This window comes from Lathyrus oleraceus, chromosome 5 (genome assembly GCF_024323335.1).
Source record: "Lathyrus oleraceus cultivar Zhongwan6 chromosome 5, CAAS_Psat_ZW6_1.0, whole genome shotgun sequence".
Classification (NCBI taxonomy): Eukaryota; Viridiplantae; Streptophyta; class Magnoliopsida; order Fabales; family Fabaceae; genus Lathyrus; species Lathyrus oleraceus.
The window spans coordinates 116232267-116255281 of record NC_066583.1 but is presented as its reverse complement, the minus strand read 5'-3'; the positions used below and the strand labels follow the sequence as shown (position 1 = coordinate 116255281).

At 33.2% G+C, this 23015-nt stretch overlaps 3 protein-coding genes, 1 long non-coding RNA gene and 2 other non-coding genes across 8 annotated transcripts; 1 reads left to right on the top strand and 5 right to left on the bottom strand.

The window, feature by feature from the left end:
* Positions 1-1380: 1380 nt before the first annotated feature.
* Positions 1381-2071, bottom strand: LOC127079127 (uncharacterized). Its single transcript, XM_051019551.1, has 2 exons — positions 1736-2071; positions 1381-1656 (listed from the first exon to the last, which is right to left on the bottom strand). Exons 1-2 carry the CDS (start codon positions 1874-1876, stop codon positions 1381-1383), a joined length of 417 nt encoding a protein of 138 aa, XP_050875508.1. The 5' UTR covers positions 1877-2071.
* A 6386-nt stretch (positions 2072-8457) lies between these two features.
* LOC127088133 (uncharacterized) lies at positions 8458-17207 on the bottom strand. 3 transcript variants are annotated; one of them, XR_007790128.1, is made up of 5 exons: positions 17087-17207; positions 16606-16793; positions 15363-15469; positions 15115-15269; positions 8458-8857 (listed from the first exon to the last, which is right to left on the bottom strand). It is a non-coding gene; the product is annotated as an uncharacterized LOC127088133 (long non-coding RNA). The 3 variants fall into 3 exon arrangements; XR_007790129.1 differs by lacking the exon at positions 8458-8857 and adding an exon at positions 13831-14264; XR_007790127.1 differs by lacking the exon at positions 8458-8857 and having other exon boundaries at positions 13831-15269.
* On the bottom strand, positions 12283-12399 carry LOC127090049 (U5 spliceosomal RNA). Its single transcript, XR_007791584.1, has one exon. It is a non-coding gene; the product is annotated as a U5 spliceosomal RNA (small nuclear RNA).
* LOC127090050 (U5 spliceosomal RNA) lies at positions 16224-16340 on the bottom strand. Its single transcript, XR_007791585.1, has one exon. It is a non-coding gene; the product is annotated as a U5 spliceosomal RNA (small nuclear RNA).
* Positions 17208-17230: 23 nt separating the features above from the next.
* LOC127088132 (thioredoxin-like 4, chloroplastic) lies at positions 17231-19110 on the top strand. The gene is made up of 4 exons (XM_051029051.1): positions 17231-17381; positions 17598-18162; positions 18285-18338; positions 18624-19110. Exons 2-4 carry the CDS (start codon positions 17680-17682, stop codon positions 18750-18752), a joined length of 666 nt encoding a protein of 221 aa, XP_050885008.1. The 5' UTR covers positions 17231-17381; positions 17598-17679; the 3' UTR covers positions 18753-19110.
* Positions 19111-19664: 554 nt separating this feature from the next.
* On the bottom strand, positions 19665-22597 carry LOC127088131 (uncharacterized). Its single transcript, XM_051029050.1, has 4 exons — positions 21890-22597; positions 21417-21612; positions 20348-20479; positions 19665-19992 (listed from the first exon to the last, which is right to left on the bottom strand). The coding sequence occupies exons 1-4, from the start codon at positions 22198-22200 to the stop codon at positions 19870-19872; spliced, it is 762 nt and encodes a 253-aa protein (XP_050885007.1). The 5' UTR covers positions 22201-22597; the 3' UTR covers positions 19665-19869.
* Positions 22598-23015: the final 418 nt, after the last annotated feature.

Below are 23015 nucleotides of genomic sequence, written 5' to 3'. Positions count from 1 at the left end.
GAATATCTAGTGACAAACCAATTACCCTACCAGAAAATGAAGACATACCCACTTCAAAATGAGGGACTGATTATTATGTTTCTGCTATGTATTTTGTAATCCTTTTGGAAAACTCTTTTGTAATGCCAACTGATCTTTGAAGACATGTATTTTGTAATCCTTTTGTAACAAACATATGCACTTACTGTGATGATCAATTCTAATGTATCAGTTTAACATTATTGGTGTGTATTGTCTATAAAACACAATGGCTAGTCTGTCACATTTTTTTCTTGTTTTTCATAAACCATGAATTCTGCAGAGAGCCATGGCTAGTCTGTGCACTAATCTTACAACAAAACCATGAATTCAAAGTGTATATACTAAGAAAAAACAGAAATATAATATTTCCAATAACTGTATATACTGTAGTATATTTTCTTTCTAAGAATACAAAGTGTAAAATTTAATGTGGAAAAAAGTGTGAGAAAATATGGATGGTTATATTCCCTCTTATGGTTAAACCATCACATAAATAAGTTTCAAGTTGGAACAGTCAATAATTGGGAAGCGTTTGAATGTTGAAGGATTCAATGTCTGAATGTGCTGTTTTGTCAAAAAAGGAAATATAGACTTAATGCAAACAATAAGTTCTACTGTCACAATGGTACACTTCAGATGAATTTCTCAGATCATATATTCCATTTGTTGATGTACGGTTTACTTATAAAGTTACTTTCAAAATGGCTTCTGTTGCAGAGCCGAAGAATAAGAGAAATTATTTTAAGCTGCTACTTCACATCACAGCGATGAACTATTGCTTGTATACGAATATGTTCCAAACCACACTGTTGATTTTCATCTCCAAGGTGATCTAGCAAGAATAGACACACTGCCTTGGCATATCAGGATGATAGTTTCGGTGGCAGAGTTGGCTTTTCAATGTTTGCAAAGGGAAAAGGAATTGAGACCTTCCATGGATGAGGTTTTGAGATAGACTAATCTTACAACAAAACCATGAATTCTGCAGGACCTAAAGAAAAAGCCAAAGTATTTAATTACATTCACCTTGAATTCTGCACTGAAAAAGTTTAAGAGATAGACTACATTAATATATTTCAATTTATTTATATGTTTACTATGTCATATTTTCTTTAGAATTACTGACTATAAAATTGTTCTGTAGTTTTCTGATGATTTTGCAATTTTTCTCTTTCATTATGATATAACTTTTTTCTGTCATTATTGGTAGATTGAATGCTGAAAGTTTAATCAAATAATGATGCTGCACTGACAGTTTAAGATTGATGAACAGATTACATTTCATTGATGAACACATTACAAGTTCAACATTACATTGCTGAAAAACACTAATGACATAACAATTACATGACAGACTCATTAGACTAACTTAACCATAGCTGCTATCAACATCCATGACAGACCAATTACAAACATTAACCATAAATTTTTCCTCTTTTCCATTGCAATCTTTTTCTTCAGTTTTTCTAACTTGTTAAGCTTTCCGACTCTGCAATCTATCTCCTCAACAATCTCTTTAGCAAATTCAATCAAATAAGCCTTGTTGACTTCACATTGGCGGCATCCGGACGGATTGGTTTCTTTCACTGCAAACTCACTGACCAAATCATCCCACAAAAATAAACCGCACCCATTCTGCAATTTGAGACAAACACCACCAACAATTAATTTCGAAATCAAACTCAAAATAATAAAATGCTTCAAAATTGCTCACCATATTATTCCTGCATTTCCAAAATTTGCGACCGGGGTTTTCAATTGACTTGGAGACCAACAACTTCATGGTTTCATTGCATCCACATCTTGGTAAGCCGTTTCCAACTTCACTCGTGGAAGATGCCTTGCTGCCACCCATAACCCAGATGAAGGGGACACGGACGAAGATGAAGAGAGGGATGGATTTGGGGTAGGGATGGATTTCACGAAGAGAGAGAGGGATGGATTTGGGATAGGGATGGATTTCACGAAGAGAGAGAGGGATGGATTTGGAACCCTAATTTCTAGTTTATGCCATGCTGGAGACCTAATGAAGATTCACATGTGAAAATAAAAAAAATTAAAAAGCCACGTCTGAAATAAAAAACCAAGATTCCATGCCACCTGGATATTAGGGGGTTCTATGAAGGAATCTACATAACATAAGGGGGGTATTGAAAAAATAACTTTACCAGGGGGGTAACCCTAAACTCGCTAACATTACAGGGGGGTAAAGTGTATTTAACCCTTTTTTTTCTAGTTTGAAAAAGTGTTTGAGAAATGTGTAGGAAATGAAAAGGAGAATTTAACTTTGTAATGATCCTTGTATGAATGTATACAAAGTGGTTATCTCGTTTAGTTTTGAAAGTTGTTTAGAAAGATATAACTCGGCAATGATCCTAGTGCGGATGTATGCCAAGTGGTGATTTTCTAAAAAAGATGTTTGGAAATGGGTGAGGTGTGAAGAGTATTTTAGGTTATGAATGAGCAATTAAGGGTTATACCTGTCCGAGGTCTTTCCGGGCATTTCCTATCCTTATGAGGGTAAAATTGTCCTTACTATTGAGAAGTAAGTAGTTTTATCCTTTGGATGTAAGAAGGTCATCGTAGGGCCATCGATTGGTCATTGAAGGCAACAGTTGTGAGGATACCTTAGCATTCGAAGGGACTATCATCATTTAATCGTAGGCTATACCGAAGGGTCATCGAGGGACAAAGGCAACATTCGAGGGACTATGATGATTTAACCGAAGGGTCTTTGCTAAGTGCATCCCCACATTCGCGGGACATGACCGTAATACCGTAATCGGAGGGTAACAAAGAGAGGTCCAAGATCACTTATTTAAAGGCAAAGTTTTACAATTAATTAGGTAATCGTAATAAAGTAGGTAATTAGATCCACATTAAAATTAATACATTAAGACCAATTAAGCCATTAGGGTGGATCTTCGCCATAAAATCAATACATTAAAATCAATTGAGTAATTCAGGGTGGATCTCCATAAGGGTACCCCACAAATAAAGTGGGATACCTAACAAGCAAACCTTTCCTGGGGTATGTGAACCTTTACAAAACTCAACAAAACATGTCAGAACACCAAATCAGGGTGCAATCGAGGATTACACCACAAGGGAAAAAAAAAGATCACAACAGTAAATAAGGTCGGATAAATGATGCATGATAAAACATGAATGACAAAATCAGAACAGAAAAGTCAGCTACTGCCACGTTCGCTCCTGCCTCGCCTAGCGAAGACGTAGCGAATACTCGCTGCATGCTCGCTTAGCGACGTGCTAGCGAGCGGCGGCGGATTCTGGTTTTGATATCAGTACAATTTCAACCAATTTTATGCCTTATGGCTTTCATTACTGCAATTATATGGTTAATCATTTAAGGTATTCAGGTACATACTAAAGTTCACATGCCAAACTTAAGCTATTTTCATAAATCTAATCATAAAGCCATATGCAAATTAAGAACATAATGCAGTAATAGCAATGTAAACCTGTTGGCAGCTGAATTGTGACTTCGAATCGGCAAATCGGATTGAATGGGCAGAGGTAGACCTTGGCGCCGCCGGATTCCTTCAGGGTTTGTCTCCAGTGAGTATCAGGGTTTGCTTGCCAGGGCTCTCCTCTCTCCGTTTTCGTTCCCCCTTTTCGTGACTGAAACTTGGCTATTTATAGTGATTGTGATGACCTAATGGGCTCAGAATGAAGCCCAGGAATTCTGATATTCGCAAGCTTCGCTAGGCGAAGGAATTGCTCGCCTAGCGAGCGAGCTAGTTTGGGCTTTTTCTGGATCTGGTGCTTCGCTGGGGCGAGTGTCATAACGAGGGGTTCGCTAGGCGAAGGAATTGCTCGCCTAGCGAGCGAGCTAGTCTGGGCCATTTTCTGGATTGGGCCTGTTGTGAGCTGGGCTTTTGTTCCTTTAATGTCAGGGCCTTGTAAAATAAGTTGGGGTGCCTCGAGAATGTTTGGCAAGATTAATGGGCAAATTTTGGGGTATGACACTCACCATCCAAATTGGACTTGGGAAGTGAGATGTATGGAATTATCCTCCAAGCTTTGTGGGATGCTTGAGGATGATATTAGGGTTAAGGTGGATTGGGCACACCTCAACATGACCAGAGGATCTTGGATATTTACAGATGAATCTCATGCCTTTGGCTTGTGGATCATTGTGGTTATTGAGTATAAATGCATATGATATGTATGTGTGGGATGTATGCTTAAGATTTAGGGCTCAAGAAAATGACATGGGGTAGGGAAAATTTGAGGTTGTGACACACCGAAAACATTGTAAAAATTCTTTTACGATAGGGTTTTGTTGAAAAAGTCTGAAAACATCGAGAAAGCAATAAATATTTTTTTGTTTTAACTCTACGGTATAAAAGAAATAGGAAAGGATCATATAAAAGTTTTTTAAATTTAAAAAGGATTAGTGATCCGCTGTCGCGCGCGGATCAAAAACGAGTATTTTTGACAAAACGTAGTTAGCGACAAATTGACTCGGATTATCGTTCTCACAAGGGTTCTTGAATGAATTAACCAATGATAGTAACGATTAATGGGGTTTTGGTTGGTTTAGGATTCAATTAAAAAAATATATTAAAATAAGTGATTATTGAAATAAGCTTTAACAACAATTTACTGATTCGGTCTTTGCCTATCATCGACTATCGTAATTCCAACCGCAGATTAACTATTCCTATTCGATTATAATATCAATTGACAAGCGCAATTGATAGTATAAGTTGTATGTTCCTATTATTCGAATTAAGCAAACGGGATTAAGTTTCATGAATTAAGCAAACATGAATTAAACGGACTCGATAATGAATTAAGCAAACGAAATCGTGACTATAGTTAGGAACACACAATCAATCGGATTAAATCAATATAGCATATGTAAATCGGATTAAGCAAACAAAATACATATATTAATATTGAAAGGAATAAAAAACCTGAATAAGAATTACTAAAATCTCAAGGTATCGGAACCCGAATACAGCAAATTGTTTAGATCGATTAGTTCTTCATGAGAATTCTTGCCAAAGTTTTCAAGTATTTCGTGAATAGTGATCCTCCTGTTATGCGGCTGCAAGGTATATGGAAAACAAGGAATTTGGTTTACAACCCAACTGGATCGAAAACATAACCCAAGCCCAAAACTAATGACCCAAAACTTAAATAAAACTAATGCTGCAACTTCAACGACTTTTCTGGCCCTTCTACAGTCTGATTCAGCTCTCGACTTCTGAACAAAAGTTGTAGATCTTTTTCTTATCTTTCCATCAACTGGTAGCACGTCTCAATCCGATACTCCTAGCTCAAGATATGACTTTTCTCGCGAAAGCTGTTAATGCTGAAAATTAAATACGAAAATTAAATAAGTGCACAAATAACATAAATTATGAAAACACATTAAAACATAAAAATAATCAAAGCAAACCGAAGAAATGCTTGAGTACAAACATGAAAGAACATGCATCAAAATGCACTGATCAAATTCCCCCACACTTGAACTTTTGCACTCCGAGCAAAATGAAAAACAAAACAAAACACAGACACATCACCGATTACTCATTCTAGGCTACAAGTCATCTTCGGTTAAGTTTGCTTCGATGGGTACTAATCTTGCACACTAAGGACATTGTAAGAACATTAATCCACAGTTATGCAGACATAAACCTCCTGAATACAGAAATCAACTCGAATCATGTTATTATATTAAAGCCTAACTTACTCATCCTTCTTTGGCTCTTTTTCATTCAGGCGCAATCACATTAAGCCCGTTATCTCCACACACTCATAGCAAGGCGACTGGTTAGTGACTCTGATCCTTTTCTGCACGGGGTTCTGGTACTTAAGTGGCATAACCCTTTGCTTACTCAATTGTAGTTGCGGGGGATCGGACCGTAATCCGCCCTACCAAGTTCAGCACCAGAAACCGCTGAACCAACTGACAACGAGTCTTATTTTCAAAAAAAATTTGAAGGTTCTACATCCGTTAGGTTAAGTGACCGGGTGAGGGTCACCAAACTTAGAAGGTGCATTCCTTTATTTTTTTCTCTTTTTTTTTTGGAACACTCACTTATATTCATCGGCTTCCCTGCATAGAGTGTGTGTGAGATGGTGTTGACTGCTGAAATAAACTACTCGAGAGCTGTCAGAGAATAAGAATTTAAGGCTAAAACATAATAAGAATTCGAATCAATTTCCATATGCAGAAGACTTAATGTGTTAAGACGATACCGATCTTGTGAATTTTTCCCAAGTCTCTACAAACCAACCTCAAATTATTCTATAGCCTAAAACTTTCAACAAAAATGCAATTTTTTTTTGAAAGAAAACAAAAACAAAACAAAACAAAGAACAAAAACAAAGAAAATAAAGTATTCCCTCCCCCACACTTAAAATATGCATTGTCCTCAATGAAAGAAACAAACATAAAATAAGAGAGAGAAGAGAGAGGAAAGAACACACCCGAGTAGTCAAGGAGGATAGGTGATCACATAAGCAGCCTTTCCCAAAGAGATATATTTTATATTTTTTTCTTCCAAAGTGGGGCTGTCATGGAATAGCTTTGGGTAATGTCCACTGAACTTGAAATTTTTATTAGTATCTTCGCCTCTTATTCTAGGATCAAAGAATCTTCTAAAAGTAAAAGTGTCAAATAGACACGTGAAGGTGATCTGATCTGGAATGTCAGCCAATGTCCAACCAAATGCCTTTTTATGCTTTCTTAAAACCTGCAAAAGCTCATTTTCTTGATCGAAATCAAGGTTAGAAGAAATTATAGCTGGTAGTTTTTCATTCATCTCTAAATAAGCATATTTCATATTTTTAGGAAGTTGCTTCAGCTCGAGGGAAGGTGGTTGCTCAATAGAAGGAGTGTTTGGGGCAGCCGGGATGTCAAGAGCTTTATCTACATGAACAACTTTATTTGCAACCTCATCTGCAGTAAGAATATCAACTTGCAAGGCAGCCTCAATTTCAGCACAAACAGAGCAAATTTTAGTTTCAGTACAAATATCACAAGAATAAACATCATCAAAACCAGACAATGATGGAAAACCAAATGCAAACAAATCACTACAAGTATCATCAACAATTTCAGAAATCAAATCTATTTGAAAAACAGAATGTTCTTCCAAGGGTTGTTGATTTGATCCTTGAGCTTGCTGCACGACATTCACCAAAGTGGCAAGCTGCCCAATTTGTGTTTGCAAAGTCTTTAAAGTAGAATCTACTTGTTGTTGAAATTGGAGATTATTTGCAGCCATTTGTTTGACAATATCTTCTAGTGAAGGTCCAGAAGGTACAGAGCACACAACCTCAAATTCCTTCAGATGCCCATGCGGATCCTCACCTGCAAGACCACTAAATCTTGGAAAACAAGTGTATTAAACAAGATTTCAATTCAAAAGAAGTGTCAGCTTCAGGATATTCAATACACATGCCATTATAATTCACATCAGGGACAGCTAACTGCCTTAAAGTTCTTTGGTCAGTCATAGTCAAAAACAAACACAATGAAGGAAAACGATTAAAATAAATTTAGAAAAATAAACTAACACTGAAATTAATCTAATGACGTCAATTAAGAATTTTGAGAATTTTTTCAGATTTTTTTAAAACTACCAAAACCGAAAATAAATCATAAAAAATAGAAAAATAAGGAATTTCGGTTTTTTAGGGTGGCATCCATTATTTATTGCATAAATAGAGGCTTTTGATTACTGATTTTTTCCTAATGAATCGACAAAAAATCGGAATAATCTGAGACAATTTGTTTAAAAACAGATTTTTTTCCCTAAACCGTAAAAAGACCCGAACGCAGGGAAGTTAAGGCAAAAAATGCTAAAAAAAACAACACCTATGACTATAAAGACGATTAATATAATCAAGAATCCCCGGCAACGGCGCCAATTTAATCCGCTGTCGCGCGCGGATCAGAAACGAGTATTTTTGACAAAACGTAGTTAGCGACAAATTGACTCGGATTATCGTTCTCACAAGGATTCTTGAATGAATTAACCAATGATAGTAACGATTAATGGGGTTTTGGTTGGTTTAGGATTCAATTAAAAAAATATATTAAAATAAGTGATTATTGAAATAAGCTTTAACAATAATTTACTGATTCGGTTTTTGCCTATCATCGACTATCGTAATTCCAACCGCAGATTAACTATTCCTATTCGATTATAATATCAACTGACAAGCGTAATTGATAGTATAAGTTGTATGTTCCTATTATCCGAATTAAGCAAACGGGATTAAGTTTCATGAATTAAGCAAACATGAATTAAACGGACTCGATAACGAATTAAGCAAACGAAATCGTGACTATAGTTAAGAACACACAATCAATCGGATTAAATCAATATAGCATATGTAAATCGGATTAAGCAAACAAAATACATATATTAATATTGAAAGGAATAAAAAACCTGAATAAGAATTATTAAAATCTTAAGGTATCGGAACCCGAATACAGCAAATTGTTTAGATCGATTAGTTCTTCATGAGAATTCTTGCCAAAGTTTTCAAGTATTTCGTGAATAGTGATCCTCCTGTTATGCGGCTGCTAGGTATATGGAAAACAAGGAATTTGGTTTACAACCCAACTGGATCGAAAACATAACCCAAGCCTAAAACTAATGACCCAAAACTTAAATAAAACTAATGTTGCAACTTCAACGACTTTTCTGGCCCTTCTACAGTCTGATTAAGCTCTCTACTTCTGAACAAAAGTTGTAGATCTTTTTCTTAGCTTTCCATCGACTGATAGCACGTCTCAATCCGATACTACTAGCTCAAGATATGACTTTTCTCGTGAAAGCTGCTAATGCTGAAAATTAAATACGAAAATTAAATAAGTGCACAAATAACATAAATTATGAAAACCCATTAAAACATAAAAATAATCAAAGCAAACCGAAGAAATGCTTGAGTACAAACATGAAAGAACGTGCATCAAAATGCACTGATCAATTAGTATACCTGGCCTACGAATCTATTATAACTAAACGAAAATTCCGAAAGTTTTAGGAGAGATGGGGATTGTAATTCTTTCTACTTCTAGGGGTATAATGGCAGATCGAGGGGCTCGATTAGAAAGAATCGGGGGAGAAATTTTATGTTATATATGGTAATCATCATACTTTTGCCCATATCTGAATCATCTAGAAAAATGGATATATGAAGTAGCGCTACAACTTAGCGAAGATATTATGATGATGATGATGAAGGAAATAGAGAAAACATATATTATAGTATTGTATTAAAGATTCAATTCATCAACAATGTAGGATCATTACGATAAAATGTATGATCATCGTGTTACTCTATTCCACCTCTTAGAAATTAGAACTAATAAAAAATTATGAGACATATGATACTAATAAGATATATGATAATAATATATATGAAAATATAAATTTTTGAGATTTCTCAATTGGATAAAAAATGGATACCTGAATTCGCGGAAAAACTTGACAAAGATATTATTATTTAGACTACTTCATGCAGGATAACATCCTTGGTTAACAATCGTTGTTGTTTTTCCAATAGCCACGGGTTCTTTAATTTTCTTATTTTCTCATAGGGGAAAGAAGTTAATTAGGTGGTATAGCATTTGTATATGGTTAATCGATTTCCTTCTAACAACCTATGCATTTTCTTATCATTTCCAAATGGATGATCCACTAATTCAACTGACGGAGAATCATAAATGGGTCAATTTTTTTTATTTTGACTGGAGATTAGGAATAGATGGACTCTCTATAGGATCTATTTACTAACAGGATTTATAACTACTTCAGTCACTTTAGCGGCTCAGTCGGTTACTCGAGAATACCAATTATTCTATTTCCTAATGTTAACAATGTATAGCGGTCAAATAGGACCATTTTCTTCTCGAGACATTTTACTTGTTTTCATCATGTGACAATTGGAATTAATCTCCGTTTATCTACTTTTATCCATCTAGGGGGAAAGAAACGTTTTTACTCTGCTACTAAGTTTATTTTATACACTACAAGAGTTTCTATTTTTTTTTATTAATGGCAATTCTGGGTATCGGTTTATATGTCTCTAATAAACCAACATTTAATTTTGAAACATTAATTAATCGATTGTATCCCGTGGCACTAGAAATAATATTCTATACGGCATTTCTTATTGTTTTTGTTGTCAAATCGCCGATTATACCCTTACATACATGGTTACCAGATACCCACGAAGAGGCACATTACAACATTTGTATGCTTTTAGCCGGAATATTATTAAAACTGAGAGAATATGGGTTGATTCAAATTAATATGGATATAGTTTCCCACGCTCATTCCATATTTTGCTCCTAGCTAATAATATTAGGTTCTATTCAAATAATTTATGTCGCTTCAACAACTTTTGGTCAACGTAATCGAGAAAAAAAAGAATAGCTTATTCTAAGGTATCTCATATGGGTCTTCTAATTATAGGAATTAGTTCTATAAGTGATATTGGTCTCAGCAGGGCCATTTTAGAAATAATTTATTCAAATAGAGTGTGTCTTCTTTATCTATACAAATAATCTATTCTTTGGTATCTCATGGATTTATTGGTGTTGCACTTTTTTTCTTGGCAGGAACTAGTTATGATAGAGTGTGTCTTCTTTATCTTGCCGAAATGGGCAGAATGGCTATCCCAATGCCAAAAATGATAATTATTTTCATTATCTTATCAATGGCTTCTCTTGCATTGCATGGCATGAGCGGTTTTGTTGCAGAATTAATAGTTTTTTTGGAATAATTAGTAGTCAAAAATATCTTTTCATGATGAAAATACTAATTACTTTTGTAACAATATTTGGAATGATATTAACTTCGATTTATTGAAACTTTTTTGAAAAATGGATTCCTCGTAATAAAAGATGATGAATCAAATGCTAATTAAAAAATTCTGACATGGATGTGATTGGCCTTCATCTAATAAACTTGTTCTGAATTGTATCAGGTGATATGTAGCCATCACTATTGCCACCATCATTCCTACCATCACTATGATGTAGAACAATGTTTTGGATCTATGATGAGCTGTTGGTCCTTTGAACTGGTTCTCTTTCTTGCTATGCATGAATATGTATAACTCATGGTTTGAATTGGACTGTGTACGGATTGGACTAAATGGTTATGTTAATGGACCATTATATGAGAATGTTGGTTTGGAATTACGATGACTTGTTGGATTGAACTTTGACCTTGTTTGTTATATAAGGCTTGTTCAAGGTGGGCATGGCATGACTCAAGGTGTGAATCATGAAGAAGCCTATGGCATGAAGAGATCTTGAATGGCTTGTAAATCAAGAAACAAGTTGGATATGGTTTAGGTTTAGGTAGTTGATTTTAGTCAATTGTTTGATCAAAAACTCAACATTTGACCAAAAATCTACCATAGGTTGAAATGATGTAACTTTTGTATAGACTCTTGTAATTTAAATTTGTAACGTAAAATGGATGATTTTGAAATGAAAAATGGTTTTTTGAGATGATGTGATGTAACTTGTGTTTCAAGAAAGAAGTAATTTCCCTCCAAATTTTGATGGTTGAATAGTTGATCTTGTATTTGAATATGAACTTGAATGACTTCTTGAATCTTGTATGAATTTTGCACTGTAATACCTTATCTTGAATCCAAACCAAATAACCAATGGACTAGTGTATTGAACAAGCCCATAAAAAATATTTTTAATTATTTTTTTAATTAAACTATCAAATTATGTATATCTTCCCTATAAAGTCATATTTTTTTCGACTACATTTTCTTTGAAGGCCATATGTTTTTATTTGAGTGGGAAAATGCATCCTAGATTAGTTTTATCTATAACTTTTCGAATTAGTTTTGTTCAATTTTTGATACGAAGATTAGTTTGAATAAATTTAGAATCAATGCTTAAAAAAGTGTGTTCATATCAATTAAAGTAGTGAAGAAAAAAAAAATATGCAATAGAAAATAAATAACAAAAAAAGAAAAAGAAAATGAACAGAGAAATTCTAACTTATATCCCCAAATGTAGTGTGTAGAAATGATCTCGCATGAGGAGGAACACAATAGTTACTTTCGATTCATTTAATCAAAAATATTAACAGATACAATCAATATTTCCTAATATTGATAGTTATAAGAAAAATAATAAATAAGAAAATTATTCATACGAGAGCAACAACATAATGGCGGGAGGAAACCATTTTTTATTGAAAACGGCAATCATAAAAAGTTTAACTATTATTGTAGAGTTCTCAAACATGAGAACTCATTCAAAAATTATCGTATGCCACTGTTAGTGAAAAGTACACGGTATTCTTTAGTAAAAGGCGAAAGAATAGTTCGCTTTGTACTTATCACATGGCTCCGTGATTTTCAATGGCTTAAAGTGGTTTCATTTTATAACACCACCAGCTTTCTTTATTCACTACACCAGCCGATGTGGAACTCATACAGAGAACAAATAACCCTCTTGTTTCTTGTGTTTCCACTCTGCCTATACAACTGAGCCTATTCATCATTATTAATTTCATTATTCAAAGCAGTACGAAGAGTAGATTTCATGGGTCATGCAACAAACTTTAAACATATATATATATATATATATATATATATATATATATATATATATATATATATATATATATAACTTTATAATTAATACAACTTTATAATTAATACTTTTACTATTAATATATATATATATAATTATAAGAAAAATAATAAATAAGAAAAGTATTCATACGAGAGTAACAACACAAAGGCTAGAGAAAATAATTTATTATTGAAAATAGATATTACAAAAACGTGAGTAATAACACAATGGCTAGAGAAAATCATTTACTTCACACTAGATTCACATCCAACTTGCAGATTCTTGTAAAGGACATATGATGTATGTAACAATTTTGAGCTATTTTTGTCAAAGTGGATGGTACGGAACATAACCTAATACATTCGTCAGGTTAGTAACAACATCACTGCATCTTGTTATAAGGCTTATCATTTGTTGTAATATATCAATTGTGGATGACGTACTTGTTAATAAAATTCGGGTTGTTTCCGGATGCCATTGCAAACTTTAGCAGCGAAGAAAGTGTTGCGACATTTGGTAGCAGCCTCCATTGCAAACTTTATATTCGGAGTAACATCGAGAAGCCTGACCAAACTTGAACGAGTTCGAATAGTTATGCCATGGTTGCCAGCAACATGAGCTTGTTGTAAAACAGTTTTCATGATTTGGAAAATGTTTGAACTTGGTGCATTGTTGTATTGGAACTTTTCTGAAAAATGGATTCCTCATAATAGAAGATGATGGATCAAATGCTAATTAAAAAATTCTAACATGGATGTGATTGTCCTTCTTCTAATAAACTTGTTCTGAATTGTATCAGGTGATATGTAGTCATCGTTATTGCCACCATCATTCCTACCATCACTATGATGTAGAACAATGTTTTGGATTTGTGATGAGCTGTTGGACCCTTGAACTGGTTCTTTTTCTTGCTATGCATGAATGTGTATAAGTCATGGTTTGAATTAGATTGTGTATAATGGACCATTATATGAGAATGTTGGTTTGGAATTATGATGACTTGTTGGATTGAACTTTGACCTTGTTTGTTATGCAAGGCTTGTTCAAGGTGGCCATGGCATGACTCAAGGTATGAATCATGAAGAAGCCTATGGCATGAAGAGATCTTGAATGATTTGTAAATGAAGGAATAATTAGGATAGAGTTTAGGTTTAGGTAGTTGACTTTGGTCAACTATTTGATCAAAAGTTAACTATAGGTTGAAATGATGTAACTTTTGTATAGACTCTTGTAATTCGGATTTGTAATGTGAAATGGATGTTTTTGAAATGAAAAATGACTTTTTGAAATGATGTAATTCAAGAAAGAAGTGATTTCCCTCCAAATCTTGATGTTTGAATATTTGATCTTGTATTTGAATATGAACTTGAATGAATTCTTGAATCTTGTATGAATTTTGCAATGTTAATGCCTTGTCCTGAATCCAAACCAAATAACTAATGGACTAGTGTATTGAACAAGCTCATAAAGAGATTAGTCCATCAAAGTTAATTTCTCATGGTTGACCAGGTAAAACTTGAACTCTATAATCAATTCCAATGTCATGATGCAATCCATAGTAACCAAAGACCATAGTCCAAGAATTAGGATTCCACGGAGACTTGATCCATATCTTTATGTCATAATTAGCAAAAACCTAGAATCAATGATGCTTATTTGAAAAAAGCAATTATAAATGAATGTCCTAAATAATAATGAGTATGCAGATAAAATGGAGAAAGATAGGGAAATTTTTGGGATATAACATTTTCTTTGTGTCAATGAATCTCACTCTATTTCTATCTTTGAGTCTTTCATCTCTTTCACTCTGATCACGTGCGTGTAGGAAAAAACAGTAAATACCTATGAATTATAGAAAATTTCATTCAATTTTAAATGCCGATAGGCTCAGAACTCGAAATTCATAGAAGTTGGTGAAAGATAACAAGTGCAGAATTCGAATTCTAGAAGAGAGAGTGAAAGAGACAAATTGGAGGTAAACATTATTTCATAATTACGTAATAACTTGTGCTTAAACTTATATCTTTTGAAAATTTATCAATATATTAATTGTGCATTTTTGTGACTAAAGTAGTCCAGTTGAAAGTTGTGCAGAGAAATAAAATGAAGGGGATGAGTTCTACCACGATATTCCACTCAATAATTTTTAAAGTGTAAATTTCAATCACTATACTACTTAAAAAGATTGTGCAATTTTTATCAACTCTTAGTATATTTTTAATTATTTTTGTAATAAAACTATCAAATTCTGTAAATCCTCCCTATAAAGTCACATTTTTAGACGATATTTTCTTTGAAGACGATTTGTTTTTATTTGAGAAGGAAAATTCATCCTAGATTGGTTTTGTTCATTTTTAGAAACAAAAATCAGTTTGAATAAATTTAGAGTCTATGCCTAAAAAAAGTGTGTTCATACCAATTAAAAAAGATATGCAATAGAAAATAAATAACAAAAAATAAAAAGAAAATAGATAGAGAGATTGCACCAAATAATTTTCTCATGTAAGTTCCACTCGTCCACGAGCTTCCTCTTTTTTTAAGTATAAATCAATAAAATGGACAGACCGTTTTTTTAGTTGACAACACCCGCCTGACACTTCTCGACCTTCATCATCTCTAGTAAAGCTTCCCTCTCTGCCACCTACAAATGAGACATCTTCTTTACAAAAATCGGATAGTTAAGAAAAAATAAATGCATATATAAAGTCAAAACGAGTTATTAAAAGACACTTACGTAAACATTCTTTGAGCACATTCCCTTCCTCCTCATAATTCTTCAACTTTCTCACATTTAAAACACGAAACTTTTCTAGAAAATCGATGGCATCCTTCTCCATTGTCCTGAGCATGCCATAATCAAAAACTCAATGTCGGTTAAGGCTCACTAGCCCGATATAGAGAAAATTAATAAAAATTTATATCCTCAAAAATAACTATTGAGCAATAAACACCACTTATACTAGTACAAACTATTTTTAGAATTCGACAAATATAAGATGTGTAAAACATTATTAGTAAAGACGTTTAACAAGACCAAACTACATTTTTCAACGCTCATCTTACCGTAGATTGAAAAGAAAATTCTAATAAAATATTTAAAAAAAATTCATGCTACCTTTTTCAACGCTCATCATACCATAAATTCAGAACAGAACGTTGTTTCAAAAACTAAGCATATTGACACATACATATTGGTGGTGAATATTGACACATACATATTGGTGGTGAATATTGACACATACATATTGGTGGTGAATATTTCTTTCAATGTAGCATTAATTGTACTTTTGTCAAAATTATCTCTAAATAATTATTATAGAAAATGAAAAAATAAAATAAATATATTAAATAATTAAAAATATTAGAGGTAAATGAAGAATTATTATTTTAAAGATCCATAGTTAATTTAAATTCTTTTTTTTAATCTAATTAAATTTTAACAAAAACATTTACTATTTGTAAATATAAAAAATTTGAATAAAAACAATAAATATGAAAACTATTCATGTCAGTAACGATACAATGGTAAGCGGAAGTCACTTCTTATTTAAATACAATTTGGTAATTAATTAAAAAAAATTAACTATAATTGCAGAGCCCTCAAAACTGAGAACTCATTCAAAAATTATCGTATGCCACTGTTAGTGAAAAGTACACGGTATTCTTTAGTAAAAGGCGAAAGAATAGTTCGCTTTGTACTTATCACATGGCTCCGTGAAATTTAACCTTCGAAAGTTGTTTCATTTTATAATACCACCAGCTTGCTTTATTCACAACACCAGCCAATGTGGAACCCAAACAGAGAACAAATAACCCTCTTGTTTCTTGTGTTTCCACTATGCCTATACAACTAAGCTTATTCATCATTTTTAATTTCATTACTCAAAGCAGTAGAAAGAGTAGATTTCATGGGTCATACAACAACTCTAAAACCATTCACAGTGGAAACAATTAGCTTCAATTCAAAACAATCATACCACTGTAGGTTGTGGCCATTTGTGTCGATGCTTTGTATGCTTCTTCTTTAGCCAAATTCCATTGTCATCGAGAGAGGTTGTTGGAAACTCTTTTAATTAAATTAAAATCTTCTTTTCAAACTTAACCCATCATGCACCACAATAAAGCCCCATCACATTTCTTCAACTTTCACAATTTTTCTTTGTTTCTGTATAAATTAGAAATTAACGATACTCAATTTCACTTCAGATTAATTACTATTAGAAATTAGAAATAAAAATTGAATGGGATTTTCCTACAAAAATAAATATATCTTCAACAATAAAAAAAGCTGTCTTGTGACAAAAAAAACAAAAGAAATGATAAAATAATTTTACCCTGTAGTATTATAATTTTTGAGAATGGGTATAACTTTGAGAATAAGATATTATTAAATATAACTGTAACAAGTATTATATATAACAGATTAATACAAAAATATTCCGAAAATTGTACTAGTACCTGATAATCCTTTGAGAATGAGTGGACAGCAGCTAGTGGCAATTTTGATTTATTTTCAGTAGATAAATAACTAGCACCCGATGTAATCTTATGACTTATCATACATATACTATTATTACACGATGAGAGTTAGACAAATAATAATACTATATTTATAAAACAAAACTGGAACACAGTGGGTGGATATGGTAGAGTGCACGTGTCTTGTCCTGATTCGTTGTTGAGTTCTGAACAGATATCGCAAATGCAAAAGAGCGTTTTGGATTCCACCACCATCCCTGCAAACGCTACTGAGGTAAGGTAACTATCTCTTTAATCAATTTGAAATTTATTATTATTATTATTATTATTATTCCATTTGTATTCTTAAGTAGTTAATGCTAAGATGAAACACATGTTAGTAGTTACTCTAACAGTAGTAGCTAAACAACACAAGTTAAGGTTCTTAATTGATAGTACTACTTAATGTTGGTAGGGATCATTACTGATTGATGTTTCTTCAGAATTATAGGTTTAAAATGGTTGCATCCACTGCCATGACTACTTTGTAATGTCCATTCAATAACATGTTTTGAGATTTTGTTTGAGAAAACATGCCACTGGTTTTCGATGTCGTTTCCCGGCAGAATATTCTGCATACCAAGTCATTTCTCAGTGTGAGATTAGATCTGTATTTACACAAACCACTTCTATCTAGAATTTCCCATTTAGTTTTCAGATCAGTTCCTAGCCACCACAGTCATGAAAAACTATGCCTTGGTGGGATAGAAATTGAACCTGTTATGAAAATCAGACACGGTTTCTTCCCTGGTAAAATTCGAGTTGCTGTCGACGAGTATCAACAAGATGTGCCTGATGAAGACGATGATGTGTGCCCGGTTGAATGCGTGAGAGAATTCAAGACTGACGAGGAGTTCTGCAAAATTCTAGAAAAGTCTAAAGGGACTGGAACTCTGGTTGTGGTGGATTTCTTCCGAACCTCTTGTGGAAGCTGCAGGTATATAGAACAGGGTTTTGCAAAGTTGTGCAAGAAATCTGGTAGCCATGATGCTCCTGTTATCTTTCTAAAGCATAATGTAAGTATGCTATCTGTATAACTCCTCAGTTTCATAGCTATTAGCATGATTGATTTACTTAGTATTAGATTGAGCATGCTAAGTTTTATCTAGACTCTTAGTTACCACTCCTCTTCTTGCAGGTAATTGATGAGTATGATGAAGAGTCCGAGGTTGCAGATCGACTTAGAATCAGGGTATTTATTTATCTTTTATTGTTGGTTTTTTTGACATTGATCTTTCAAAACTGTTCAATTGGTGCATAATGCTGTTTTTCTTGTTTGGTTCTTTTGAGATTTATCTTGCAAAACTGTATTATTCTATTGATAACAGTTCTACCTTCTCTATACATGTTATTAGTATCTCTAGCTATATGTCATTTGTACCACAATCAACTGCTTGTATGGTATAATAATAATCAGTACAGTTCAGTTCAGTATTCAAGCTTTATTGTGTGTCGAATTTACACAAAACTAATGCAGGCAGTGCCTCTTTTCCACTTCTACAAAGATGGGAAACTGCTGGAAGCATTCCCAACCAGAGACAAAGAAAGGATTATTGCTGCCATACTCAAGTACTCATCTCTTGAAGCAGAAGATATTTTGAGCTAACTTCAAGATCAAGGGATAGTGTTACGGCATCTCGCAACTGTTGTATGGATAAATTGGTCTTTGTGTGCAACAACATTGTATGGATAAATTGGTCTTTGTGTGCAACAACATTCTGTATTTATACTTGGAATAAAACACTGTAGTCCTCCTCTCAGCCTGATTCACTTTGTTGGGAAGTAACCAGTGGAGTTTTTAATGTCCATCTCCACCAGACATTGTAGAAGAAAAGGAGTACTATCCTTGAATGTTTGGGGATATACTAATAGATGAGACTGGCTGTGAAAGTGATTCAAAACTCAATTGAGTAGGTGTAAATTTGATTTCATTTATGTTGAAAATAAAATATATATTTTGATTATCCTTTTATGTAATAATTCAATTTAGGTTCTGATTGTTTTATTTCTCCTCAAGATGATGCAAGTAGATACGGAAATTGGTCCTTTTGTTAGTTTGAGGAGTGTTATTTTGCACAATTGATTTAAGAACTTCTCAAGATATTTTGAAGAAACAGCCAAGATGAAACTTATATACGTTCTTCTTTTTATTATTATTCTCAACAGCTTCTAATATCATTTTTTTATTATTAAAACACAGATATAGAGAAGCATATATAATACAACATGATAATCGATACTTTGAAAATGAGATTGATTAAAACTATTTTCCAAATGCCCCATAAAAATGTTTCAAAAAATTGTTAGATAACTAATGCACCCACTAACCAAAAGAACACGATCTTTGCTACTATAGGAGAAGTTACATTAAAAACAATTTGGTTAATCGCTAGATATTAATAGCAAAAAAGTAGAATGATATTATGCATTTTTTCACATTTCCAAAGTAATATATATTTTATCTTCCAATAAAAACTCCACTTTAATAACCTTCACCTAATATTTGCAAAACTGTGAGTAAAAAAATGTCAATTTGATGTCTTTCAATATGGTAAACAATACATTGTAAAATCCGTCTAAATAAATTACAAAAATCACTAAAGAATAGAAAGAGAGATGGTTAATCATTCAGTATTGAGCGGAAACTGCCCAATTAGTGCAGAAACTGTAAAAAGACCTTAACTATGTTCAAGACAAGAAACTAATTGCAGAGAAAAAATGCTTCATGTCCTTTGTCCATATGAGTTCTCAAGGACCCGCACTTCTGGTCCATATATCAAGCGGCAACGCTCAGTGAATGAACCAACCATCCTAGACGCCACCTCCTTAAAGAACATTGAGGCAACCTGTGGAACACATCAAAGAATATAAGATAAATCATGAACAGACGTTTACAAATTATTATCACATCCAAGGTGGCTTTAGCAGTGTTTTAATGAAGTGAGTTGTGTAAGCAATTGTGGTATAAATGCAGGTGTGTGAGGAAAGTCATGCCAAAACACTGGTATTGCTACGGAGCAATATTTGAAAATAGCATTCTTTTTCTTTAACATACACAGAAAATGAAGGATATTAAAGGTTCGGTGCTAGAGAGAAAAAAAAGTGTAGGCAGAATAAAGATTGATTCCCAAAGCAAAAGAATAAAGACATTAAAAAGCAAGTCGAGATGAAGATATGAAACAAATGATAACAAAACTATACCTGTGAGTAAAGTGGAGACTGAAACTTAAAGTCCACCAAAAAATAGAGATTGCAAGTTCCTGGAACCGGACCAGGACTAAATTCCCATAGGTTTATCAAATGATCAAATAGGGTACTCTTTGACACTGTTGTCTGTAAAAAAAAATCCAAGACAAATCAATAAAAATAAGTGACCAAATTCGGCTACCAAATTTCAAATAATAATGAAATAAAAGTAGAAATGAAGACCAGTGCAACAAATGTAGGTCCATCTCAACAGTCAACCAGTTTGAGCCATGCACTGGATTGATACTAAAGAACCTCAAACCCATATATAACATTAAATCTTCTTAGAAAGCATCAAGGCCGCATTAGCACTCTAGCAATTTATATAGATACAACGAGAACAATGACACGAAATGGAAGTGCTATTATGGTGGTTCGGTTATAGCACCCTCTCATATGCTATAACCATCTCATATGCCAATGCTCATCTAAGCACAGTGTATTATGGTGGTTTGGTTATAGCACCCTCTCATATGCTATAACCACTGTGTATTATGGTGGTTTGTTTATAGAATTTATGACTAGAGGAATTAACGATCCACATTGTCATTTATATTAAAAACTTAGAACATACATTATATAGTCGACTATAATTAGGCTACAAGTTAACTGCAGATTGTTGGCTTGGAATGAGCTTTAAATTAATACCTAACCACTGCCTCGATTATTCAGTTGATTGGTTGTGATCAAGCAATGCCTAGGTAGGATATAATAGAGGGTGATTCATCTCTAGTGTGAGGTGTGATGAATGGGCACCTCAATGACGTTTATCTAGTTGTGGAACAGAAGTTATGGTTCGCATAGTCACAAAATATAACATAAAACACAACCGGACAAACTAATTGTAACAAAAAGAACCAATTCGAGATATTAAAAAAAACTTAAAGGACCAATCCAGAAAAACGGTCAAACTTAAAAGACAGTAATTTTGCCCAAAGATTACTATTTTGCCTATTTCTGATTCATTCAGTCAGAGACAAACACAAAAACGCTACCAAAAAAAAAGGTAGGTGGGGTCAAATACCTTTATTCTATTAGGTCTATCCAATTCAACATGAGAAACATAACTTTCAACAAGAAATTTGAATCCAATCTCCAACTCAGCATCAAATGAACCATCTGGATTGCGTTTAACTATCTCCGACCTTTGACACCACGGGACAAAACCATGATAAAAATCAACAGCCGCAACAACATCAAATAATTGCTCCGGGGAATACCTAATGACCATTGAGTGTATTAGCTTATATATCCAGAAATAAAAACAATAACAAACTATAGACAATCTGCATCAACAATAATGCTTACAATGCCCGGGGAAATATGATGATTCATAGATACGTAGGGAAATCAAAGTAATAGATTCATCAGATAACTTGGCACATAAAATGCAACTTAATGTTTGAAGCAATGTTAAACTATAACAAATTAAATTCCAATATAATAGAACTAGTTAGACACTAGAAAATTAGGAGATGAATAGAATCATGGTGTTACCCCAAAACGCGCTTCTCCTCATAAGTTTTGGAGAGAACATTTTCCGCACCATCTCCACCAAATCCAATAAACCGCCTCGATTGGATAGAATTAGAGCTGTAACTATCCAAATTTCTCAAAAAGGAGAAAAACCTAATGCCAGAGGAGGCGAAGGGCAAAGTCTGATGGGTGTCTCTGGAAACAATGGTTGAAAAGCATCGACATCCATCGAAATTCTCGCTGCTCTTGCTAGACCTAATCAATTGATTGAATCCGCTTTTGCGTGTCGCTAAGGATCGAAGAGCCTTCGAGGTCGACAAAAATGGCGGCATTGTCAACAAAGAAGAAGAAAAATTGGGGATATTTAACCTAATTGATTTTTCGGAAGGTGAGAAAAATGAGAATGATGAAAAATGAAATGGAATGAATGTGAAACCCTGAGGTATGGAAAAACGTCGAATAGGGATAAAAGGAAAAGCGATATTCAATGGATTTGCAGATTAATTGGGTGGACAGTTGAAGTTGATAAGAGATTTGTTGTGGCGTGGTTTGCGCTTTTTTAAAACGCGGTTATTTAAGTCAGTTTTTATTTTGTTCGCGTGAGTCACCAGCAACACAGCACCTGACGTGAACCGCCAAGCAACGCCGGCCTTAGTTGACCGTACACGTGGATACTACCGCCGACATTACGGAAGATAATCGTCCACGCCTACGCTTCTTCTCTACGTCTTTCTTTTACAATTTTATTTGAATGCAATACAAATAGGTTTATTTTTTAAAATAAGTTTTATAGTGTTATATAATTTTAAAGAAATTTTTTTTATTAAAATTTCAAATAAAATTTAACTTAAATAGTTATTTTTGAAAATATTGTTTTAGATATTTTATTATTGGTGTATTTCAATTAAATTCTTTATTATTTTATTAAACAAAATTAAATATCAAAAATTTATAAAATTATTTAATTTTAAAGTCATTTCAAATAATTTTTTATAAAAATCAGTTTTAAAATATATTTTATTTTTTTAAAATTACAATTTTGACTATATTTTAATTTTTAATATTATATATATAAGATATTTAAATTAATTTTTTATTTTAAAAAAATAATATTAACTTGTAATATTTTTTAAAACGATTTTATAAA